The 27389-nt window shown below is 48.2% G+C and overlaps 1 protein-coding gene across 1 annotated transcript; it reads right to left on the bottom strand.

Annotated features, from left to right (window-relative positions):
* Window positions 1-8851: 8851 nt before the first annotated feature.
* Window positions 8852-9494, bottom strand: LOC125547429 (zinc finger protein 2-like). The gene has a single exon (XM_048711291.1). It carries the CDS (start codon window positions 9446-9448, stop codon window positions 9029-9031), a length of 420 nt encoding a protein of 139 aa, XP_048567248.1. The 5' UTR covers window positions 9449-9494; the 3' UTR covers window positions 8852-9028.
* Between the last annotated feature and the right edge of the window lie 17895 nt (window positions 9495-27389).

Below are 27389 nucleotides of genomic sequence, written 5' to 3'. Positions count from 1 at the left end.
ACTTGAAATCAAAAGGGAGTGAGTGGTTCAAATCCACCTCCAAACAATTATAGATTACATTATATCACAAAAATCTAGTCTGATTTGAAACAGGAAATATTTGCCAATAACTGCCAGTTATTCATTTTTTTTATAGTTAGTAAAGCAGTATCAGATTGTTAGAACATACAACCTGATCTTACATTAAAATTTGAACTAACATGCCTATCTAGCTAGCCAAGCTTTGCTATGTGTTGCTTGTCTAAAATATTTTTTTTACTGAGAAGCTACTCACATCTGATTTTTTATTTTAGCAGACTTATAATAAAAAATATAGCTATGGGACGTGGATCACGTTGGTAGTAACGTGACATGGTGGAGTCATTACTCTGACAACAATGTGTCAGACGCTTCGGATCAACTCAAGGATTCAATGGCGACAAGTATGACACCGAGGTGTTGGACCTTAGGCGCACGTGCACAAAAACTTCTCGACTGTCATTGAAAAGAAGAAACCGGCTCTAGTAAGAAAGCATCGACAAGAACATGGCAGCGACTCATTCTAGCAGCAATAGTGGTCGCTCAGATCCAAGGACCTCAATGCAATCTTTATAATGTTTGGGATGCATTGTAGTGTTGGTGAACTTTATAATAGATCCGAGCCTTTTCCGAACAGAAAAAAGATTGTGAGGTACCATCAAAATCTCGACACGTATGACTAGGTTGCTTATACTTTTCAAATTGTAGTCCGGACAAAATCGCACCACTGTAATAGGATCTTCATCAACATCATTAGCAATATATAAGTCTTTTCTTTTTGTTCTCTTCGTTCAATCTATACATGGCCAAAAGGCGCGCCTCCACAAACGTAGTGATCAGTTGTGTCGTCGTCGGTTCGTACGTCCTGACAAGGTCTGAATTATGACTCGGCCTGTCCCGTCATGCATGCCAAGACACACACTCAACTTCAGCTGGCTCAAGTCTCAGTCTACAGTATACATCGTCCTTTCTAAGAAAAGTACTATGCATCAACTGTGCATACAGTGCTCGATCTTGGCCTCCTGGACCGCTGGACGTACGGCAGCACTGCTGGCTCATCTACTTATTTTATCAGCGCTAGCAATGGATTCATGCATGATACTACTCCCTCCCAAAATATAAGAGCATCTCTAGTGGCTTGTCTAAATTTGGTAGTCTATATCTTCACATACACAATGATGTAAAAAATTTCATTTTAGACAACTTCGATTTTTCAGTGGATTGTCTAAATTTGGTAGTCTATATTTTCAACGGCTACATTTTGAACGTGGCGCGGGTGTCCTTCTCGTCTCCAACAGCTCCGGATTGGCACGGGAGAGAGCTCACGAGGAGCATCTCTCGTTTGGACATCCTCGCTCGGTAGTCCAAATATAGACGATGTGTAGCTAGTCTGATGGATGTCTAAAATTTAGACCATGCCATACACCAGCCGCTGGAGACGTTTTTTGGCCTCTGATGGTCTATATCTGGCTTAGACTATGGGATACACTAGCCACTAGAGATGCTCTAAGTCCTTTTGACAGCATCGACAACCAGGCGCCTTAAATCCCACCCCTCAAAATCCTGCGGACGCGATCGGGCACGTCTACGCACAGTGACTGGTCACGCCTTAAATATTTGATTTTACAATCGGACATCTCAAATTAGAAATCTCAAATTCATATTATTACATGCAACATGAAATCTAATCTAACCGAAGCTCGCCCGGTTCTGCTGTGGCCATGTCCGGCAGCCGGTTGCGCTTCTTAGAGTGTTAATCCGGTCGCCGGCAAGGTAGAGTAGGGCATGGAACATGAGCCGGCTCACTGGACTCAAGGCGTCGGCGTCTCCCATGCCCTACTCTTCCTCGTCGGAGCACGAAACCTGAACAGTGCCGGTGGACATTAGATCGATGATGGATTCGTCCTGGGACGAGCCGGCGACATCCACCACGATGCCGAAGAATGTGACTCTGCCTCGCCGACGTCCACCGCCGCGAGGGCTGCCGCCGCCTCCCACGCCTGCTGCCTCGCATAGCGGGCATGTTGTGCCATGTTCTCGTCAGATGAGGCCCATGGTGCGTCCCGATGCTCGGCGCTCCAACGGAGGGGTTGCGCGTCTACTGCCGTGTTTGGACGCCAAACCGATCGCACCGCCTTCGGCGAGGCTGCTACGACACACATAGCGCCATGCGCCATTTGGGTGGATGCAATGGATTCCCGATGAAGGAGTCCAAGCGCTGCCGGGCGCGGGCCTCCTCCCGGGAGCGGCGGAGTGCAAGCCGGACAGCCATCTCCTCCTTGGGACCACGTGGGATGAGCTCGGAGTCGATGGATCTAGAGGTGAAGGATTCGGATCCCCTGCCCGCCATGCCAGAGACGCTGGAGACCGCTAGAGATGAGCTTGGGTGGCGGGGGGGAGTGGGGGAGGGGGGGATTGAAGTAAAGTGGCTAGGTTTGATCCGGTGAGCGGATGAGGGGGAATATATGTGAGGTCGGGTGGGCCAGCGTGGGCCGGGTCCGACATAGCGGGCGCACCCAGGCGCTCGCATATCCGCCCCATATTTGGGCTGGATATGAGGGATGCCGGTCTGTCCGGACGTTTGAGGCATGTTTGAGACACCCAACCGGGACGAAATTTCGTGACCGATCAGTGATCAGGCGGGTCGCTCGGCCGTTTGAGGGGAGTTTAGGATGCTATCCTGTAGAAGGTAGCCTGGTTCTTTTCTAAACGAAGCCACCTAGGATAGTAAAAATACATGCCCGTCCGTAGGTGGCCTCGTTCTGTTGTTTGGGGAGGGTTTTTTAACATGCTCCCTCTTACATGCCATGTCAAAAGAGAGATAAGAGGGAGCATGTTAAAATTGCTCTTCTTTACGAGCTATAGGCTTTCTGTATAAACTAACGTTTGAAGAAAAACATTATGGTGCGTGAAAGTGCTGAAAAAAAAAAGACATACAGATAGGCGCAAAAACATTTTTCTTCTATGAAAAAGCCTGGCTCCCAATTTGATTGAAATTGATAAATAGTTCATGACATCGACAAGGAAAGCCATCTAAACCAGGATCAGACCGCATCACTACTAGCTGACAATTCCACCCTCAAACAGAATAGTAGTATAGAAAGCCCAACCTCGCGCAGGATGGGAAAAGGGGAATTGCAGGTCCCTAAAAACTCAGCAACCAATGACAAAAACACTACACAATTAAACGAGCAGCTTCATGATGACCATGGAAGCAAAAGATGCAAAACTTGAGCACGGATTTTTCTTTCTTTTTGCGAACATATATCCAACAGATTAATGAGACAAAAACACTATACTTTTGTTGACCATGGTATAACCTTGGAATTAGGGGAAGACCGTAGGTGGTACAGACCAAAGTATATGTACAGTGCAGTACAAACATGCGTACGTACCTCCATCCGGATCCGCGTATATACTTACGTATGCATGTGAGTAGTGAGTAGCTAAGTGGAGTAGGTTTGTAGGTCTAGTGCTCTCTCTCTCACACACACTAGCTAAGTAGTTCAAGGAGAATAATTAATAAGAAGATTAAAAGGACGATAGTAAACACTTACACGGCCTTTTCTTTACGATATCACCCGTACACCTTCGTCGCTCGCCCCTCCAGGGCGATCGGGGAGGGGGGGAGGGGGGGCAACCCCCAGCCGCCTCGATCCCATCCCTCCTTCCCCTCCACCGCTGTCGGGGGACAGCGCCGGGCAGAGCCCATGTATTCGACGGCGGCGGCTGAGGGCTGCTCCTCCTTTCCGGAATGTACGGTGACAAGGGCGTCAGATCCGCGGAGGTACGACCTCTTCCTCGATCCATGGCGGCGCGGTGGCTCCTGCTGGAGGCGTTTGTAGTGATGCGGGGTGAGATAGAGAGAGGATGGAGGTGGGGCTGGGCGTTCCCGGTGGCAGCAGCAGCGTCCGGCCCGGATGCGGTCTTGCCAGACGCGGCAGCGACTTCGGCCTGGATCCGAACATGGCGGTGGTGGAGTCTCCTCTGCCTGGGATGACGGGCCAGATTGTGGGTCCTCCTGGCGGTGCCTGTGGCAGCGGATCTTGGGATCCCGCACCCGGGGATGTTGCAAGACGCTCATGGCGGCTGGAGCTTCCTCCGGCGTCGACAGCGCATGATGCGGGATCGCAGTTGTGGTTTATGTTGTATGGGTGATGACAACGGCGGGCGTGACGGTGGGTGCTCCCTGTAGTGCCCGAAATCGGGGCGGCAGCCCCTCTTCAACCACAGCAGACTCCGGGGTCGTTTGGGGGAGTCTGGATCTTGAGGTGGTGACGGCCTTCTGTGGCTGGTGGTTGTATGGGATGTCTCTTCCATCAACAGATCGGGTTAGATGCTGCTCGATGGGTGACACATGTGCCTCTTTCGGAGTCGTCGGACGGTGCCTGTCGTTGGGTGGATGCGCTACCGGCGGGTGCTACGCACGGTGTCTTATATGGAGACATCAAGTCATGCCTGCTACCGGCAGCTGATGCACCGTGGCTCTAGCGGAGGTGTCATGTTTAGCCTGTTGCTGTCGGATCGAAGGTAGTGCGACTGTAGCAGGAGGCAGGTGGTATGAGACGTCTTTGTCTTCTGTTGTCTCCTCAGGTATCCGGCTACCAAGGTGTTGGTAGACAGATAAGGGCGGATGATACAGACGGTTTCAGCGATGAGTTTATGCACTCCGGTGGAAACAAAAGATCTCTGATCAAACTATGTCGTCGCGCGCTGTGTCGTATCCTTGCTGAAGGTGGTGGACTGAAGCTTGGCTTTAGGGATGAGAATCCGGAGTTCAACCTTGTGGTGGACTCGCCATCGTCGGCGCACGTGCGGTGATTCCTTCTTGAAGGCGTAGCCTAGGAGTTGTATATTTTAATTTATGTTGTGTCTTGTATCATAGGGATTAGTGGCTATCTGGGGGAGGTACTATCGCGAGGTATACGGTCTCAGGGTTTGTTTTTCGATTTATTTCCGGGTTGATAGTGTTCGGCTGCTGGATTTTGCACTTTTAGTAATATATGGCTGCCTGCATTATCCTGATGCCGAGGCCAGGGTTATCCTCCTTTTTAAAAAACACTTACACACCAGCTATCAAGGCCAAGGTTAAGATCAAACTGCAGCAGCAACATCATATGCTTCTCGCCGTTGTCGTGAATGCGCTTGTTTGGCCATTTGGCCAGCGCCCTAGTCGTTGCGGTGGCCGGCGGGTAGTCATGGTCGACTTATTGATAGAGTTGGGTGTTCCAGCTTCCGACCCTCTCCTTCTTATGGCCTGCGACTCGAGGAACTTCTTCTCGCAAAAGAGGCATGAGAACAGTTGCCTCGATGTTCTCGCTTCACCACCGTCGCCACCACCATGACCATGGCCATAGTCGTTGTCGCCAGCAGCGATGTCTGTTGAAGTCCAAACAGAGGAGGAAGGAGGCGGCGCTGCTGGTGATGGTGGAGGCATGGAGGCCGGCGTAAGGGAATGGTCTAAGAGCATCTCCAGCCACGCCCCCGACAAGCCCCCCTCCCCCCCCCAGGCCCATTTTTGTCGCCAGCATCGAAAATTCGGCCCAGTCGCGTCCCTAGAAGCCCCCATTTCATCGTCTCGGGCCGATTTTGGCGCTGGCGGACCCGGGCCGAACCCGGCGCGCTGGGGCCGCCCAGGGGCGCCGGGAGAAACATTTTTTGGCGCGAAATGAAATGGGCCCGCCGAGTCAGCGACTCGCCATCTGCATTGTCCTCATCACCTCGATTCCTGCAGGAATCAATGCCAAGGCTGCCGCGCTATCACGCCGGTCAGCCTTCCATTGATGCCTCACGGGCTGCGCAGTGAGGCCGCGATGACGCACGTCCCGCCCTCTCCCGCCATGCGGCACATGGCGGCAGCCCTCTCACCGCCCACCCATGGCTATAAAAGCCGACCTCCCTCGCCATTGAACGCACAAGCCCTCGCCACCGACACCCCTCGCGCCCCCTCGCGCCGCCGACTTCTTCGATGCCCCTCTCTCCCCCTCTCTCCACCGTCGATAGGCAATGGCCGAGCGCTTCCCAGGCAACGGATGAGGACGAGGCGTGCCTCCTCTACGAGGCCGACTAACCGGCGCCCCCGGACATGCGGCGGGCCGGGCTCGTGGAGGCTGAGCGCCGGTGGCGCCCCAGCGCCCACCAGTGCTGAACAGCGCGCCAAGATAGCGCGCATCTAGTTGTCGTTGTCGGAGAAGAAGCGGAACGAGGCGAGGTACGCCGCCGACTGCCACACGCTGTGGACGATGTACTTCCACCGCCGCCACGCCAACCAGGTCGTCTCCACAAACGCCGTCCTGCCCCGCGGCCGCCTCAACTCTGACGGGCGGCGCGAACGGTGGGGCATGCCCGGCCGCACCCTCGAAGCCGTCCACGAGCACATCAAGGCCGGTAATACGCCGCGCCTGGAGTACCCAACACTCATGTCCTTCTCTCGCCGCCGCGGTAGTTCCTCGAAGCCGCGGAGAATGGAGACGCGACCTCCTCATCGTCGGGCTTGGGCTTTCTTTCCTCCGGTTCATCGACGCTCCACCCCATCAAGCCAGAGCCGCAGGAGACGCCACTTGGGCACTGCACCCGCGGCGGCGCCCTCGTCATCAACGAGGGCGGCCGCCCCTCTCCTTCTTCCTACTACCTCGTCAGGCCGAAGACCGAGCCGGGTTTGCTCTCCGTGAAGAAGGAGCACAAGGCCATGGCCGCCGAGGACGAGACCGCCCTCAAGTGGGCGAAGGCGGAATACGTCCGCGAGCAGATGGAGCGGCCAGCATCGGGCCTTCGAGGAGATCAAAGCTCGGCGCCCCGAACGCGAGGAGGGCGGCGTCGTCATCCTCGACAGCGACGACGAGGGGCGCACGGGCCGTCCAACCCCTCGGGAATCGGCAACGCTGGTCAGGGGTGCAGCAGGGACGGCGGTGGCGACGATAACAACGACAACGACGGCGGCGGCGTCAACTACACCCGGTTCTATAAGCTCCTCGGCTTGTAGAAGGCGGGCGGCGGTGTAGTAATGTCGTTTTTAGTTAGTTTTAGTTTATGTTTTTAAGTTTTTGTCTAAATATGAATAAAAACCCTCGAGTTTGGACGAATTTTGTGTCGTGTTTGGCCGATTTCATTTTCAAAAAAGGGCTTCTGGGGCGACCTGGGGCGGCGGCTGGGTATCCGATCGCCTCCACGCCGAAGTTACCGCCGATTCACCCCCAGACGGCGCTTTTTTCTAGCCCCTGGAGGGGCGAACGGCTTGAGATGCTCTAAATAAGATGATGCGTCATGGGGATCATCCGTTGGAGAAGATGGGGAGATATTTGCAGGTCAGCTCGGCTTCCACTGTGGCTTTCACTCTCTAGCCTACTGCTGGCCATGGGTGAGATGTTTATAGATGGAAGCGAACCACTTGCTAAGGTCCACCCACCGATATAGCAAATCACGAGGAACACGATCCCAGAAGGACGTCGAGGTACATCATGCCTACAGAGGTGGTGACAGCTTGGTGGTCATTCTTGTCGATATCATGCATTTGTTGATCCTTATTCTGTTATGGAAAGGTCAAAAGCATGGCAAAACCACATCTCAACTATATATGTTTCCACTACTAAAAATCCACATTACAACCCTGAACTATAAGCTTGTTTTAGAATTAAACCCCAAATTTCAAAACCGGTCATCCTACACCGTGCTTTTGACCCTGAACTAATCACGCGGTCTAAAAATCAACCCTCCTCACGGTTTTCACTAAGTCAGGTGGTTTTGACCGAGTTGACCACTGACTAGGTAGTATCAGTCATGGATGGCGTCCGCAAGGCAGGGGATACCTGGGTTGCGGCCAGATCCAGGGTGGAACAACGGCGAAGTACAAGGCAACTGGGTGGAGAACTGGAGGTCCGGCAAGAACTGGCTAGCGGCCAGAGTGGTATAGCGGCAGCGGCGATCTTGGTGTGTATGGATACAAAGCAAGGAGAAGGGACCGAGTGGGGAAAAGGGATCTGGAAAAGGGGTTTTGAGCGGGCATGGTGTGTCGGAGTCTTTCATAGCGGGCATCCAGACTCCCCCAAACCTCCCACGAGGTTGTTTTTGATTTGTAGGAATTCAGACATCTGAACCAGTTTGCGGACATTTGATGCACGATGTTGGATAACAAGTGTTTGGACCTTAATGTCTGAATGTTTAGAGGCGTTTTGAAGCACGGCATTGAAGTTGCCCTTATCATGGCCTGGGGTGAAGAAAATCTTTCCTTTTCTGAGACAAAGACTATGTACACTAACAAATTTTACTCTAAAAAATTCGAGAAAAGTCTTGAGATTTCATGCATACTATTTGAGGGATACGACTATGTACACTAACTGAGTTGCAAAAAAAAAAATGTACACTAACAAATGAGCCCTCAGACTCTCGGATACGCATCAGCGGACGTATAGGAATGAAATTAGCCCATCGTGGTTATAAATATCTAACCTTAGACTTAGGGGAAGACCGTTGGTAGTACAAACTAAAGTATATATACAGTACAGTACGAAGATTGGGTAGCTGGTTCCCACAGGATAAGAAGATTGAAAGTAAGATAGTAGTAACACAAAGTTTCTTCGTAGCTCGGGCTACATGGAACCTCTTATCCTCAACCCTCCAGCCTTACTTTAAGATCCGTACTCTCCAACTAACTAACAATAAGAAAATTTCTCTTTTTTGTTTCTCGAAAATGAAACAACATATGAACTTCAAACTTTGCAGACCGAACAAACATTAGAACATCAATGTGTGAAAAAACTTTTAGATTTTTTGATATGATATAAATATACAAAATGAGATTTTCTTTGAATAAAAATATTATTTCAAGTATTTAAAATGCATGAAAAAATCTGAAAGTTTTTTCCTATATTGTAGTTAGAATGTGTTGTTGTTCTGCAAAATTTGAAGTTCATATGTTGTGTCATTTGGGAGAAACAAAAAAGACAAATGTGTTTGCACGGATCTTGATGCATAAATGGATGCCAAAGATAAGGGATACATACGAGTTAGCTAATTAAAGTTTAAGGTTGAGATCAAGCTGCTGCTGCATCTGCTTCTCGCCGTCGTCGTCAAGGCGCGCCTTTGGCCATCTCGCTGGCGCCATTGCCACCGTGGTGGCCGGCCGGTCGTCGTGGTCGGATTGGAGGTAGAGGTGTGCGTTCCAGCTGCCGATCCTCTGCTTCCTATGCGCGTTCTGGTGGCCGCCCAGCGCCTGCGACTTGAGGAACTTCTTCTCGCAGAAAAGGCACGAGAACAGCCGCCTCGATGATCTCTCTTCGCGGCCGCCACCACCATGGCCATGGCCGTAGCCGCTGTCGCCGGCAGCGGCGTCTGCTGCAGCCGAAGCAGAGGAGGATGGAGGTGCTGGTGGTGGCATGGGGGCCAGCGTCAGGGACAGGTCCATAGATGCTGCTGCGCCATGGGCAGCCTCCATTGAGAGAGATATTTGCAGGAGGCCAGCCCAGCTTCTCGTGTGGCTTTCTTTCACTCTCTAGCCTACGGCTAGTCATGGTGTGGAGTGAGGAGTTTATAGATGGTAGCGTGCCACTTGCTAAATCTGGGAGCCGCACTATTGCGAGGGGTACCAACTTGCACCGCGGGTGGGCCCCACCGGCTATAGCCAACCACAGAGGAACACCAGCCCATGAGAGGGACGTAGAGGCAGATCATGGCTACAGAGGTGGTAACAGTTTGTTGGTGATTCTTGTCTATCGATCATCGTGGGTTGTTGATCCTTATTCTTTTGTCGACAGGTCAAAAGTGTGGCAAACCTGAACTATGTTTCCACTAGACCAAATATTAAGGCCGGATCAAGCGAATACAATCTTTTAAAACATGGTCTAGGTTTGCGAGGCCGATCGACTCACGACGAAACTTGGATCCTGCTCTTGAGGATGTCGATTTTCGCCTCTCGACCATGGATTTCAGCTCATGAGAGAGGAATTTTGCGGCGCAAAGTGTTGCTGTCTTTTCTGTTTTGCTCCTTTTATTTCTCAACAGAACTAAATCATGCCACGGCCTACGCACTCGTTCCGGTTCGTGCCATCCCACATGACCAAGTACTTAGCCAACGACTCCCTACAAATAGTCCGCGGATCGCACACAGCGCGTCTCGTGGGCTTGACTACACACAGAACCAAAGGAAACGCTAACTGAATTAAAGTGCTGCCACGACAACGATAACGGCTCCATGGCAGCTAAACCAGAAACGCTTCCATGGCACCCAAAACTAGCAGAGGATAGGTTCATTAAGATAGCGGGAGTAGCAACAGTGTCAAATTTAACCTCGTTGTCGTCAATGTTTCAGGGTCAACGGTGGCGAGGGAGGTGGTAACCGTGAAATACTTCCGTGATGTGGTTCTTCCAAATCCTTGAGAAAACATTGGTATACACGACGAAGCTTTGGAGGGGAGGGGGAGGGTACGGCGGCCCTTCATGGAGGTTGCATGAATCGCTACTAGTTGTGATCTATGACAAGGTAATCAGTCCTAAAATTATAGCCACATCTAACTTTAAATGGGTGTCGCTTGACCAAATAAATTCCACCGAATCAAGATTCCTTTTGGCAAACTTAGTACAAAAAATATTTGCCGGTGAAATATCGATCAGTGGGTCTATAGTAATGTACCGTAGCGCAATTACCGTGATGAACCAGAAATACATTCACACGCACGTCTAGGCCGGTTATACGGTAGCACCATCTTCATCATCACTACCATAATAACACTCTTCTATTTGTCCTCCTCAATCTAGTCGGCACATGTCGGCACACAACAAGGAAACAAACCTAGTTGTAGCCCAACAAAGTACCCCATTGGATTAGGATGTTCACCTTAATAAGTAGCATAAAAACGTTCTTCTCTTTGTCCTCTTCAATCTAGCTAGGGGAATCGAGGGGGCATGGACCGAAGCTAGCTACATGTGCGACATGTCGGCACATAACAAGAAAACCTAAACATGTGCGAGTGCAGACAAAACTAATTATGCTTTTTCGATAAGGAAAACTAATTATGCATACAACATACAACAGGCAACATGATCCTAGCTACACGACGCATGACTAATTAACCTCCCCCAAGTACACGAAATGTTGACACGCGGGCGGACATATATACCACTTGTACTTTTCAAATTGTAGACCACACAGAGGTCACCATCAGATTAGGATCTTCTTCAACATCAGTGTCATATAGGTGATATTGCCTTTGTCCTCTTGGGGCCAAGGGCACAAACGTTTATTCATGTACCTATGTCGGCACATAACAAGCAAGGCTATACATGGCCAAAACCAGATGCACTGATCAGACGTGTCCTTGTCAGTTCATACGTCCTGGCGAGCTCTCAATATTATTTTATGGCCCGGCCTGTGTGGGCATGCAGGCCATGACAGACACTTCACTTCAGCTGGCATATATACCTATAGATCTGCTCAAGTCTCCGTCAATAGTGTACATCGTACTTTCTCTAAGAGAAACTACCAGCATCCATCCATTGTGCGTGCAGTGCTCGCTGGATCTTGGCCTCCTGGACATACGACAATGCTGGCTCATTCCATAGTGTACCTCTATCTCAAAATATAAGACTTTTTAGACCCAAAAAAACGTCTTATATTTGTAAACAGAGGGAGTAGTTTATTCTTTATTGACCCCGGCAAATGTTCAAGGATCATGTTATCAGACGATACATGCGTGTGGATGTGGAAATTGATTCCATTATATCTCAACTAATTTGGTTGTTGGAATACTAATATTTGGATCGATAGTATGAATACCGAAACTAGAAATATAGTTTGTTTATTGTATTTAATTGTTGTATGGTAAATATAAGTAGTCTAATAGAACAAAAATTTCCATGCATGGTTGCATGTTGAGATGATTTTTGCATGTTGGCAGAAATAAGTTGGTAGGGATTATGAATTTAGTTATGTAGGAATAACATGATGGAATTTGGGTTATTGTATGGGTGTTAGCTTAATTTTTTATTGTAGTTTAACTCCGATTAACTGTTTGTTTTACTCGTTGTTGCTTTATGGTTCATCTAGGAAAGAGAGGTCATATATAAGTGTCCTTTGTCAGACAAGAACACATCTCAGGGGTACCGCATCTAAAATGGCATCAGAATAGAGAAAATGGTCTGAATGCCCGAGGGAAACAAGTCGCGCGGGGGGGGGGGGGGGGGGGGGGGGGGGGGATGAATCGGCGTATTATATTTGATCTACCTACTGTGTTTTATGACATGCACAATAGTGCAAGATGGCCTCGGTCCTTTCTAAACGAAGCAAAAATATTAATGATAGTTGCTTGATTTGATTTGACGATATTCAACAATAATAAAAGGAAATTTTGAAGGCAGGGAAATAAAAAGAAAGAGTTTTGCCTTCTTTTCTACGAGGAGATGGTCCGATGACGGTAAACATAAAATAGTTTTCTTATTGTACTTAGATATCATCATCTCTTATATGTTTTCTAGTTAGAATTTTGGTCCGGGTATGTGTAAGTTGACTGAATTATTTTAAGTACATATCAACGTCCGTATCCCTCTAAGCTAATATTCTTAACTCATCACACCCTTTCTCATAGAAAGAAAAGAAAATATTCTCGCCATCCCCCGTGAATCTCAACATGGCTCAAGGCATCAACTTAGACGTAACAAATCTTAGACAACATAGATTAAGCAAACCTTTTGAATTTAACCGTTGCATGACTGGAGGAATGTGAATATTTTACTTCTAGAGATAACACTAAAAATAACGTCACTTTTTACACAGGAAAACAATAGAAAAGGATCTTAATGTGGTGGGGCATATGATTCGATAAATTACATGTGAAAAGAGGTTCTAGCTACAAAAGAAAAAGATTATGTTGCATCCATGATATAATGTGGAGAGTGCTTGCTCTTCACTGTATAACATGTTTCTGTTGGCAATTCTAAATCACAGGCAGAGCTAAGAGTAGGTTGCCAACCTAGCACTCTAGATGCCTTAGTTGTGACAAGTAATGATGATGTTTGCAAGGAAATATGGGCAAAGGGTTAATTCTTGATTGTTTAATATATGAAAAGAAAACATTGTGTCAGCACGTCACCTACATCCTGGCCTAATTATTAGTTTCGTATCACCTTGCCTTTTTCGATAAGCGCCGTTTTATAGGTGAAAATAATGATTAGAGGGAGCACTTTTTTTTCATGTGTATAATGGGTTTTTACTGCAAAGTAGTATATTTTCATTTTAATAACTAACGTAGTAATCACAAACATGGTCTGAGATTTGTTTTTCTTAAATGGTGGTTTGTTACATGACATATACTCCCTCCATTTACTATAAAGATGTTCTAACTTTTTTGTAAATTAGATGTATGTACACAGGTTTTAGTGTGTTTGTTCACTCATTTTTGTCCATATGTACTTTGTATTGAAATATCCAAAATATTTTATAACAGTGAACGGAAGGTTTTTCCCATGGGTACATTCAAATTTGCAAACTGGGCAGCATTCTCTCATATATACATACGTACAGTACATACCAGAGATGTCTAGTGCATATAAACACATGCACACACACTAGCTAGTTAAATAGGAGAAAACGTACGTACGCGCTAGCTAAAGCTTAAGACTGAGATCAAGCTGCTTCTCGTCGCCGATCTCAGGATGAGCCGTTGCGGTGTTCGGCGGCCAGGGGTGGTCAGCAGCTGGGAGGTAGAGGCTGGCGCCCCTGTCCTTCCTGTGCGCGTTTTGGTGGCCGCCCAGCGCCTGCGACTTGAGGAACTTCTTCTCGCAGAAGAGGCAGGAGAAGACCTTCCAACCGGCGCCAGCAGGAGGGCTAGAAACGGCATCTCCAGCAGCGTCAAGAGAGCGAGATGGAGCTGCTGGTGGTGGTAACGGTTGTGGCATGGTGCCCAGTGCCAGAGACAGGTCTAGAGAAGCAGGGGCAGCCTGAGCCTCCATCAGTCTGCCGAAGAAGAAGCTAGGGGAAGCTTGGTTGCTCGGTGCCACGGTGTATGGCTTTCACTCTAGCATAGACATAGCGAGCTGAGCTGAGGTGCGGCGCGGGAGGTTTATAGCCAGCTGCACGTAGATGGTGGCCATGGCGCACTATGCCGGCAAACCTCTTCTAAACACTATAGCAGTTCTATGGCGCGTCATGTGTTTCGAACGCTACAGCGTGCTACTTAAGTTATTGCGGGTGGCACTCCCCATGAGCCATGGCCAGCGACGGAGGAACACGTAGCAGGTACAACAGGGCGCGGCCAGGATCCATTGGTGGACGTGGATCGATCGTGGCTACAGATGTTCCAGTACCGCTGCAACAGTTTGGTAGTGATCCATGCAAGCCTGAGTGGTGCATGTCATGTCCGACCTGAGTGCATGATGGTTCAAGGAGTATCTACATACAGTGATGGCTCATGGCAGGCAGCTAGATTGACGTTGCGCCAGTCACTGCACTGGTTGATGGATGGATGCGTGAATGGAATCCTACCGCTTCCTATATCTGGGAGCCGCATTACTCATGGCGAGCAGCACTGGCTAGCTAGCGTCCAATAACAGAGGAACATTTGTACGTACGACAACGACGACAGACATCGTGATGTATATTTCCACTAGCCCAATATTGTTTGCATGCGAGGAGCAAGCAAACACCAGACATGCAGCTTGAGCAGCAGAGCTGGGAAAGCATAGACATGACTGAAAAGAAGCGGCCGGTGCCGTCGATCAATCATGTCATCGTCGTCGTCGATTCACACTCATTCAGATCATCGGGACCCGGGTGTCTAGTCTAGGCATCGCCAACAGACGCTTCACTTCGCTTGGGGCGCAGGTATCTGCACGCTTGCAATGCCACATTTTGCCACGCGCTTCTTGCTAAACTTGTCTAAGGTTAATTCAATAAAATGAAAGTCACAAGTTGACAAGTTCAAAAAAATCTTGTCATATCTTTTGAGTGTATGCGTTGTGGGATTCTAGTGTGATAAAAAGTCTTTCCTAAAATAAGGTTTGAACCAAACAAGCATCTATATTGGTTAAACTTGCCTTATCCTAGGTGTGATAATGTGTGGTAACTATAATCACAAACTAAACAGCCCCTAGTTCATCAATTGTACACTGCTCCGGCGTGTGTCAGGGTCAGTGTTCATCACGGAAGGGTTCATCCCCACATGGGTCGGTCCGTAAAAAAAACATGGGCCCACTACTACTACAATCAGTGGCTCAGATTAACTAGGTACTCTTACCTCTCGTCAGGTTAGAGGGACCACCTTAAAAGGGCTCTTCTTTTTGTGAACCTATGTCCAACAAACCACTGAGACAAAATTTGTAGTGAGTAAGAGCATTTACCCCTCCCTCTCACTTCATCTCTAAGGTCACTTGCAATGCATCGGTACTTAGATGAGGTGCTAAATGCATTAAAAAACCTTAGCAAGTACTCTTCCCAATGCATAGGTGCTTCACTTTTGTAGCTAGGCTCCCTTCATTGAATTATTTATAACAATTAAACTCCTTCACGCATTGGTTGGTAGTCATTTTGCATAGGTCCATGCGTTTAGCGCCGTTACCTCCTGGAGCCACCATAATATTCTCTCGCCTCTTTAATTACATTGTCACATCACTTTTTGACCTATGTGGCACTGGGAAGGGCCTAAATATTCGAGCAGTACCCAGACAGGAGAGAGAGCGAGTTAAAAAGCCTACTCAGTCAGATCCTCCACTTCGTCCTCTTGGTTGTCCGCAAACTTTCAAACTCAACTCATATCTGGGGAGAATATGAGAGAGTCCAGATGTGTCCAACAGTCCTTCACGTCAAATTTAGCCCATCCCGGACCACTTTCTATTTCTTTATTCTTTCTTTCCTCTTTCTGATGGGATCACAAGTAATCATATGGATATGTCCAGAGAATTTGAGGGATACAATTGTGTGCATAAACAAATGTGCCCTCAAAGTAGACACCCTCGGACACCGTCTAGACGCGTTAACGGACATATAGGAACCAAATGAGCCCATCGTGGTTATAGATGCTCTAACCTTAAGTGTTAGGGGAAGACCGTTGGTAGTACAAACCAAAGAATATATACAGTACAGTACGAACATTGTTACACACAAACGCTGATTGGGTAGCTGGTTCCAAGAGGATAAGAAGATTGAAAGTAAGATGGTAATAAAAAGGGACGTGCACACGAGTTAGCTAATTAAAGCTTACAATTTATCCAATTCACATATAGATGTTTTTTAAGAATGTCACATGTAAGCTTCCATAAATATATAATACAGCAACAAGAAACAAAAAAAAACTAGAAAAAAAAAAAACCACAAACAGAGTGGACATCAGTTTAGATGTGACATAGTTATGTCACATCTAGATGTGTCCTAGACAGACCTAAGGTTGAGATCAAGCTGCTACTGCATCTGCTTCTCGCCGTCGTCGTCATGATGCGCCTTTGGCCATCTTGTTGGCGCCATTGCCACCACGGTGGCCACCCGGTCATCGTGGTCGGATTGGAGGTAGAGGACTAGAGGTGTGGGTTCCAACTGCCGACCCGCTCCATCTTGTGCGCGTTCTGGTGGCCCCCCAACGCCTGAGACTTGAGGAACTAGCTTCTTCTCGCAGAAAAGGCATGAGAACAGCCGCCTCAATGATCTCGCTTGGCGGCTGCCACCACCATGGCCATGGCCATAGCCCATTTCGCCGGCAGAGGGGTCTGCTGCAGCCGAAATAGAGGATGGAGGTGCAGCTGGTGATGGTGGTGGCATGGGGGGTAGCGTCAATGACAGGCCCGGAGATGCTGCAGCGCCATGGACAGCCTCCGTTGAATAGGAATGAGAGATATTTGCAGGCCAGATCAGCTTTTCTTGTGGCTTTCTTTCACTCTCTAGCCATGGGTGTGGAGTGCGGAGTTTATAGATGGAAGGGAACCGCTTGCTAAATCTGGGAGCCGCATTATTGCGAGGGGCACCAACGTCCACCTTGGGTGCGATCCACCAGCTATAGCCAACCACAGAGGAACACCTGCCCAGAAGGACGTGGAGGCAGATCATGGCTGCAGAGGTACCCTCTGTGAAGAAATATAAGACTTTTTTCCGAGGTAGAGGTTGTAACAGTTTGTTTCTTAATCTTGTCTTTCGTCATCGTGTTTTTTTCATGAGGAGTCATCTGTGGGTATTGATCCTTAATTATTCCTCCGTCGAAAGGCCAAGAGTGGTGCAAACCTGAACTATATTTTCACTTGACCAAATATTAAGGACAAATCAAGCGAATACCAGAATCTTTTAAAAAATGATCTAGGTTTGCTAGGCCGATTGACTGGCGGTGAAACTTGGATCCTGCTCTTGAGGACAGATTCATTAGAGTAGCACCAGTGCCAACTCATAACCTCGTTACCACCAATGTTGGTCGCGGGGGAGGTGGCTGCCCTTAAATTTTTTTTTTTGAAACGAGGCAAAAGATTTGTCATTTTCATTGATTAAGGAGAAGAAAATTGGCCGGTTAATTAACGGAAAACCGGGCTAAAACCGATACAACTCAACCCACATGACATGGGCACCACCGGCCAACCTGGCCACCGACATGGGACAAACCACGACGGCACATGCCACCGGATGACCACACGCACAAGCAACCGACAGTTCCGACTTTGACAACGAGCCTTACAAGGGAAATATGCTGAACTTGCGCCGACCGTGCACACCGCAAACGACCACCGGGCGCCTGTCATCGTCACCACCTGGACCCGCTCCACCGCAGCTCCGATTTCAAAGCAACCAAGCAACCCACGGGAGAGCACCTCGGACACGCCGGGAAGAACCGACTACCGAAGTCCACGCCGTGACCCGAGCTCCACTCGACGCCATCATTGTTGCCAAACAGAAACCAGCGCCCCGCCTCAGCAAACCACGCGGCGAAGATACCGCCAACCACAGCGAAGATGCCGCAATCCACCAGTCTCCCAGTCGTAGCCAACTCCAAGACGATGCCCCCAAGGAGGAGAAAGACACGAAGACGCCTCCATCGCCCGATCCATCGGATCTGAGGTTTCCCTCTGGAGCCAAAGCCGTGGGGAGGAGGAGCACAGCTCCACGACGACGCTTCCAAGAAAGATCACGGCACCCGCGGGCGCCGCCGTCGCCGGCTCCGATGAAGACCGGAGCAAAGAATTCTCCCGGAGATGCGCCGACCACCTACCACCACCGACCGCCGCCCACTAATCATCATCTGTTGAGGCCGACCTCGGTCTGACCGCGGAATCCCACGATCCACCGCGACCTGAGATGCACCACCCCCCGGCCGAAGCTGCCGTCCACCACCACAGCACCACCGTGACCACCACCACCGCATCAACCCATGCCGCATCGCATCGTGTAGAATCCAGATCGAAGCACGAACTCGCACCAGATCCAATCAGAGCCGCACGAGCGACAGCAGAGCAGACGAGCTCCCTCCGCAGCACACCACACACTCCAGAGCAACGCATCCACCACGCCCAGCCGCCGGTCGCCGCGCCCGACGCGCGTCAGCCGTCGCCGTGCCCAGCCGTCGATCTGCGCCCCACACGCACATCTGGAGCCGAGCCGCCGCCGCGCGCACGCGCGCCGTCCACGCCCAGGCCACACCGGGAGCCCGGACCGAGGCCGCCGCCCCGGCGTCCCACCCAGGCCCGTACATCCACAGGTGCAAGTGGAGCCGCTGCAAAGGGCCCCCAAAAATCTGGGGCCCCCAATTTTTGTTCAAGTACTATATATATATTACTAAATCCTGAGATTAATAAAGAGGAAAGACTGGATCGTTAAACTGCGAAGAAAAATAAAGTGCAGCCCCAGCCCAACGCACGTCAATTAATCCACCAAGCCCCAACGGAACAGCAGGCCCATAGCCCAACTCATCTCTCTCACGGAGAATTCCAGAAGACTGAAGACGGATCGAATTCCCCTGTTCTTTTCTCTCTCTCTACAACTCTATTCCTCGAGACCAGGACTCGCCGGCGGCTGGTGAATTAACTCGCTCGCAATTAACTCGCAGACTCCTCATCTCCTTTCTCGGATGGCTTCCCAATTATTATCCAAGAAGAGAGCCGTTGATGGCAAGTACACAATGAACTGCAGGTTCGTTTCCGCATCAATCTATAAATTAGGGCGTTTTCTACTGCTTCTTCCACTGATCCATCAATCCATCCATCGTCCCCTTAGAAAATCAAGAGGTTGGAACAGGCCTGGGTTGGAATCTCGCTGCTTGGTGGCCGCAGTCCTTGGAGGTGAGCAATCAGAGCACCAAGCGCCCCCGCCTGATGATCTGCATCCGTGAACAGTCAGCAACCAAAGGTTGTTTCGCCCCCTTTTCACCCCTTTTTTAGTTGATCCGTTGTTCTTTCTTGCATTTGTGTATCCTTGGTTTTTCTTAATTTTTTAAGATGTCTTCTAGTTCTAAACGCCCTGGTAAGAAGTATAAATCTGGGTATGAAAAACGTACAAAGAAGAAAAAAGCTGAAAATCTTATTCATTCTCTGAAGGGGTCTCTTGATAAATTTGTTGTGAAAGAATCACAAGTTTCTTCCGAAAATCAGAATATAGAGGCTGATGTTGATGATAATGTTGACAACATTCAGGTTGAGAATACTATCCTGATGAGGCTAACCTCCATGGAAATGTCGTTGGCGCTAGTGTTAATGAAAACATGGATAGTTCATCTGATAAGAATAACATGGATGCATCTTCCGATGGTAATGTTTCTTTCTGGCCAGATATATTTGATCCAAGGAATTGGGATGCCCTTGACTCAAAAACGATTGACATCTTGGTAGAAAATGGTCCCAAAAGAGATTTAACTATAAAAAAAGGCCGGAAGGATAAAAATAAAAGATGCTTTTCTTCGATATTTTACACAAGAGTTCTACCAAATGGAGAGAAGTGTGATAGAGATTGGCTTGTATACTCTAGAGAACTTGACAAGGTATTCTGCTTTTGTTGCAAATTATTTCGAAAGGGGCATGGAAAGGGTCATTTGCCTAGTGAGGGTTTTAATGATTGGGCACATATTAGCATTAGAATTAGAGAGCATGAAACAAGTGCCGAACATGTTCTGAATATGGTCACTTGGTATGATTTGCGACTACGGTTGCAAAAGCATCAAACTATTAATTGTGTAGCGCAGCGACAACTTGAGAAAGAAAAGGACCATTGGAGAAAAGTTCTATTTAGAATTCTTTTGATGGTAAAATTTCTTGCGAAACACAATCTTGCATTTCGTGGTACTAACTCGACATTGTATCAAGATAATAATGGAAATTTCTTAGGCTTGGTTGAAATGCTAGCTGAGTTCGACCCAATTATTCAGGAGCATGTTAGGCGCATAACAAACAATGAAACTCATGTTCATTACCTTGGTCATGGGATCCAAAATGAGTTAATACATTTGCTTGCTTCTGCAATTAAGTCAGAGATAATTAAAAAAATTAAAGAAGCAAAGTATTTTTCCATTATACTTGATTGTAGCCCTGATGCGAGCCACCAAGAACAAATGTCTCTGATAATACGATATTTCAATGCATCTTCGACTTTTGTTTCCATTGAGGAATCCTTTTTAGGATTTTTGGATGTCAATGATACAACTGGGCAAGGGCTTTTTGATGTTTTGCAGGAAGAACTACGGAATCTTGACCTGGATATAGATGATGTGAGAGGACAGAGCTACGATAATGGTGCGAATATGAAAGGTAAGAATAATGGTGTTCAAAGGAAACTTTTGGATAAAAATCCTAGAGCTTTTTATTCAGCATGTGGTTGTCATAGTCTTAATTTGACACTTTGTGACATGGCAAAAACTTGTGGTAAAGCAAAGGACTTTTTTGGAATCATACAACGCATGTACACAACATTTGCTAATTCAACTAAAAAGTGGCAGATCTTGAAAGATAATATAGATGATACAACAGGATTGACTCTCAAGTTGTTGTCATCTAGTCGTTGGGAGAGTCGAATAGATAGTGTTAAAGCTATAAGATTTCAGATTTCGAACATACGAGAAGCTTTACTGCAAGTATCTGATATTGATAATGATCCAAAAACTAGCAGTGAAGCTAAATCTCTCGCGAATAATGAACTTGGTGATTTTGAATTTTTAGTAGCTATTGTTATTTGGTATGAAATACTGTATGCCGTCAATCTGGTCAGCAAGAACTTACAATCAAAGGATATGCTTATTGATGTTGCTATTGAGCAAGTGTAGGGGCTAATTACCTTTTTTAATGGGTATAGAGACACTGCTTTTTGTAATGCATTGGAAACAGCAAAGGAAATTGCACTTGAAATGGAGATCGATCCTACATTTCGTCAAAAGCGTGAGATTAAAAGAAAGAAACAATTTGACGAAAACCCAGATGATGTGTTAATTTCTTCACAACCTGCACATGAATCATTTAGGAGAAAATATTTTATTCCTGTTGTTGATCAGGCTATCAGTTCACTTACAACAAGATTTGAGCAATATGAATCATTCCAAAAGAACTTTGGTTTTTCATTTACTTCTGATGCACTAAAATCATTGGATGAGAAGAGCTTAAAATATTCTTGTAGTGTTCTTGAGGCTGCACTAAAGAGTGGGGGGAAATCAGACATTAATGGTAGTGAATTATATGTTGAGCTAAATTTACTTAAAAGTTTCATTCCAAATGATAATATGGGGCCGGTTGATATCTTGAAATTTCTTAAACGGCTAGATTGTTTCCCTAATGCAACTATTGCATATAGAATTTTGTTAACTATTCCAGTGACCGTCGCATCAGCTGAGAGAAGTTTCTCCAAATTGAAATTATTGAAGTCCTATCTACGTTCAACAATGACACAAGAAAGGCTCAGTGGGTTGGCTACTATAGCAATTGAAAATGATATACTGGAGGGGGTTGCTTATGAAGATCTAATTGAAGATTTTGTATCAAGAAATGTTCAAAGGATGGCACGCTTTGGCTAACAGAGTAAAAGATGGACCTGTAGCTTCAAAATTCTAAGATTTTTCTCTTGTATTATGTAGTTCCTTGAGAAATCTGTACTGCTGTAGTGACTAATAAAAATAATGTTTAAATTGCCTACTTGACTTTCTTATACATGGGGCCTAAATTGTGATTTCGCTCCGGGGCCTCAATTTCCGAGGTACGGCCCTGCCCACCCGCCACGCCTCACCATCCGCGCCCCGCGCTGCACGTGGATCTGGCTGAAACCAACCGAAACTGGCCGCCCCCGCCACCACAACCTCACCCGAGAAGCGTGAGGCCGCCGCACGGCCAGCTGCCGGCCCGGCCATGCGCAAGGCGCCGGGCGCATCTGGATCGAGCGCTCCCGGCTACGACCCCCTAGGAAGGGCGCCGAGCGACGGAGAGGCCCCGCCGCCGCCGCCAGCATGCGGGCTTTGCCCAGCGGCGGCGAGGGAGGAGGCACCGGTGGATGGAGCTGCTGGACGGCGGGGTTGAGTCGCCGCCCGTGTCGCCTAAGCTAGGCGACGCGGGGGCGTTTTAAACCAGTTTTCATGGTGAAGTATGTGTCTTCCCCTTAAATATTTTGGTGTTGCGGCTCTATGACTGTGGGCACGGCGGCGCGAGGTTGCACCGATCGCTACTAACGACGGAGTATGACAACGTAATCACTCCTTGAAGTATGGTGACAATGTGGCATCTAATTAAACTTGGATTCTTTTTGGCATACTTTGGATGAAAAATGTACCGATGATCTTCTTCAACATCAGCACCATACGTGAATTTCTTCTCTTTGTCCTCTTGGGGCCAGGGCCACAGACATGCATGCATGTGCATATGTCCGCGCATAATAAGCAAAGGTATACATGGCCAAAACGAGATGCCTCCACAGATGGACGATCAGTCATTATTTAGGACCCGGCCTGTGTGGGCATGCATGCCATGACAAACACTTCGCTTCAGCTGGCATATTTACCTAGCTCAAGTCTCCATCAATAGTATACATCGTCCTCCTAAACAAAGTACCAGTATGCGTGGACTGTGTACCACAATGCTGCCTCATTCATGCATGAGGGGACACACCTCTCGTGGAGTAGGAAAAATTGGCTGCTTGTTCGGTTGTTGGAATAATAATATTTGGATTGATACTATAAATGCTGAAACTCAGAATATATATACTCCCTTCAATCCATAATAAGTGTTGTCGTTTTGAATTAAGATTGAACGAACCTTACTTTAGCAGTTTTGAACTAAGGTTTGAACTAAGCTTAGTTTACCGAAAAAGGATTTCCCCCGCTTTGTATACAAAGCAACCAACCGAATCATACATGGATAGGTGCTGGGACGGAAGCAGCACAGTCACGCCCAAAAGAAACGACAAAGAAAAACAAAAGAAACAAATGCCGACAACGGCGGATCAACAGAAACGAAGAAGCCTCACGATGGCAGCGCCCACCAGGATCTTCCACTAGACTCCAAGACTTCGAAGCGCCGGCACCTATCAACACCTCCAAGAAGGATTGCGACGATGACGACGCTGCTGCTAGGGATTTCCCCCGGTACACGACGAGGCGAGAGGAAGGGTAGCCCCGACGCCATCCCGGAAGGTCAAGTGGCACCCACAGGCGCCACCGCGCCGGAGTTGGCCATGCCGATAGGGGTTTCCCCCGATCCCAACCTGCACCTCGGGCGCCCCGGAGCCTGCCACCAAACCAACCACCACCGTGCGCCAACGCGGTCATGAGGCCCCCACGCCGTGTCACCGCGGCACCGCGAAGTGAGGACAGCACGGCGAAGAATCAGAGCCGGGACTAGGGCATCAGCACCGTCGGCATGCGGGAGGGACCCACCTCCACCGTCCGCGACGGTAGCTGTCCGGACGCAATAGCAGGAGCACACCAGGCCCGTGGGCCCACAGGTCCGGCCGAGCCCTCGTGGGCCCGTAAAGCTCCCGCCTTCGCGCTGCTACCGGCACGCCGTCGGTGTCGCTGCCCCAAATCCGAGCCGCTTCTCCTGCTCACCACGCCGCAGACAACGAGGCCACGCCCGGGGGCCAGCCCGCTAGGACCCAGATGGGGCCCTAAGGGCCCAAATCTGGGCCGGGGACGCGCCGCCGGCCAACCTGTGCCACCAGGCCGCCCCACCGCCAAAGGACGGCGCCACCACCGCGACGGGCCACCGCCAGCCGCCACCAGGCCGTCGGGCCGCCGTCAGCCGAAGGGCACCCGCCGCCAGCCCTGACCTCGGTTTAGGAGGTGCGCACGCGGGGTAAGGAAGGACCCGCCGCCGCCAGCCCGCCTGGCCAGATCCGTGGGCTCCGCCGGCGGCGGCGGGGGGAGGGGAGGGAAGGAGAGGAGAGCGGGGGAGCCGTCCCGACCGCCCCCCGGGGAGGCGGCGCGGGCGCGGGGTCGGGGGAGGGAGGGGAGGGGTCTAGCACTATTTCTGTACCGCAACAACTTATCACTAAGTTTACCTTAAAACTGCGACACTTATTTTGGATCAGCGGGAGTATTTTATTGTATTTAGTTGTTGTATAGCAAAGTAATATAATAGAATGGAAATTTCCACACATGGTTGCATTTTGAGATAAATAAGTTGGTAGGGATTACAAATTTAGTTATGTATAGGAATAATATGGTGGAATTTGGGATATTTGTATGGGTATTGGCTTCATTCTTGTTTGTAGTTTAACTTCAATTCATCGTTAGTTTTACTCGTTGTTGCTTTATTGTTCATCCAAGAAAGAGAGGTCATATATAAAGGTCCTCTGTCAAACATGAATGCGTAAAAAAGCATGAACAAATCTTGGCAGTACCGCATCTAAAATAACATCAAAGTAGAGAAAATGATCTGAATGCCTTAGTGAAACATGTTAGGGAAGGTGAGGCCGCACATGCATCAACGGTATTTTATTTGATATACCTACTGTGTTTTATGAAATGTACAATAGTATGAGATGGCCTCGCTCTTTTATAAATGAAGCAACAATAGTAATGATAATTGCTTGCTTGGAGTTTTTAGTTTTGCTTTGGCAATATTCAACAACAAAAAAGGATATTTTGAAGGGAGCGAAAGAAAAAAATTGCCTTCTTTTTTACAAGGAGATGGTTTGGTAACAGTAAAGTTAAAATAATTTTCTCATTATATTTGGCTGTCATCATCTCTTGCATGTTTTCTAGTTAAAATTTTGGTCTGTGTATGTGTAAGTTGACTGGATTCTTTTATGTACAAATCGATGTTCCTATCCCTCTAAAGTAATATTTGTAACTCATCACACCCATTCCCATAAAAGGAAAAAAAATTCTTGCCATCCTCAAGCGAATCTCTGACATGTAGATATCCAATCAATGGCTCAAGGCATCGACTTAGGTATGACAAATCTTAGAAAACATAGATTAAGCAAACATCTTGTATTTCACCGTTGCAATGACTGGAGGAATGTTAATATGTTACTTCTAGAGATAACGTCTCTTTTTACACAGGAAAACAATATGAAAGGATCCTACTATAGTTTTGTATTAATATTGTAATGTACATGGGCATATAATTCGATAAGTTGCATGAGAAAAGAGGTTCTAGCTACAAAAAAAATGATTATGTTCCATTCATGCTATAAATTGGAGAGTACTTGCTCTTCACAGTATAACATGTTTTTGTTGCCATTTCTAAACAACAGAGAGACCTAATAGTAGGTTGCCAATCACCACTCTACATGCCTTAGTTCTGTCAAGGAATGATGATGTTTGCAAGCAAATACGGGCAATTTTGAATGAGTTTCCACGGTGTCACGGAAGGAAATTGTTGCATATATCGTACATAAAGGACTTCTTTTTGCAAGGTAATATGTGTCTCATATATATCAGAAGTATCATAGTACAAGCCACGTAAATACCGACCTGACAAAACCAAAAGAGATAACAGAACACTAGTAATAGCCAAGAAAGAAAATTACGGGGCTGTTTGGATTGTGACTATCTTTGCCATATATTGCCACATGAGTCATGTCACACTTGTTTTAGTTGAGTTGCTCAAATTGTTAGTCACACTTTGGCTTGCTTAAAGAAATCTTGCCACATTTTTTGTGTCTATGACATGTGGAGTTCACTACTCATAAAAAAAAGTCTTGCCTTAGGTGTGGCTAGAACCAAACACCTACCTAACTTGGTCAAACTTGCCTAAAATTAGGTGTGGCAAAGTGTGGCAAGATGTGGCTAGGAACCAAACAGCCCCTACATGACCAAAGACTCCCCTGAACTTGACATCATCGCCCGTCACCTATCTCCGGCACCGCCCCGGCAGCCACCATAGAAAAAAATGACATATCACATCCTCATCCAAGCTCGACACGGCTCCATCGTTGATATGCAGCTTTACAGACCTATAAGGTATCTCACCAAAGGCGAAACCAATATCATTGAACGAATCAGACCGGGGCAACACCACGGACACACCATAGTATATACACACATGCACTTCCACTAAAAAAGGGGTATATACGCACGCACGTGTGTGCGTCCGAAGCGGGAAACATATAGGTACGTACAATACATACAAGACATGTCTAGTACGTATACATATTAGCACATGCGCACACCCGCTCTTGTTCTAGCTAGTTAAGGAGGAGAAGAAACGCATATACACAGGAGCTAGCTGCCTAGCTAGCTAAAGCTTAAGGCTAAGATCAAGCTGCTGCTGCTGCTTCTGCATCTGCTGCTCTTCGTCGTCAAAAGTAGACAGGGTGTGCGCCATGGCGGCGGTGGCCGGCGGCTCGGCGTGACCAGCTCCATCTGAGAAGTAGAGGTGGGCGTTCCAGGTGCGGACGCCCCTGTCCTTCCTGTGCTTGTTCTGGTGGCCGCCCAGCGCCTGCGACTTGAGGAACTTCTTCTCGCAGAAGAGGCACGAGAACAGCTTCGAGCTGGCGGCAGAGCTCGAAGCGGCATCCCCTGAGGGGCAGTGCCAGAGTCAGGTCTAGAGAAACAGGGGGAGCCTGAGCCTCCATTAATCTGCCGAAGAAGAAGCTTGGGGAAGCTAGGCTGCTCGGTGCTCCGGTGTATACATAGCGACCTGAGCTGAGCCTGAGGTGCGGCGATGGAGGTTTATAGCCAGCTGGTAGATGGTGGCCATGACCCATGGGTACTGCTGTAGCGAGGCAGGAAAGGAAGCTTGCCACTTGCTAAATCTGAGAACCCCATTAGTTATTGCCAGTGGCACTCCCTGTGAGAGCATCTCGCGGCACCAAAATAATCTTTTTGTGCGCGGGAGTGACAGAGAGGTTTGTCAGATGCACAAAAACACGGCGCCCAATTCGACAGCCTCATCTACAATAGCTCAGATTTTACAGCGCGCACGAGCGGGCGCACCAAATATACAGCGCGTGATGCCGTTTTCCCCAGCACGCTGGACCTTGTTTACCGCGTGCGGAATTTTAGCGC

The sequence above is a fragment of the Triticum urartu genome, chromosome 3, assembly GCF_003073215.2.
Source record: "Triticum urartu cultivar G1812 chromosome 3, Tu2.1, whole genome shotgun sequence".
Classification (NCBI taxonomy): Eukaryota; Viridiplantae; Streptophyta; class Magnoliopsida; order Poales; family Poaceae; genus Triticum; species Triticum urartu.
The sequence above is the reverse complement of the archived record's forward strand: the minus strand, read 5'-3'. Positions and strand labels throughout refer to the sequence as shown.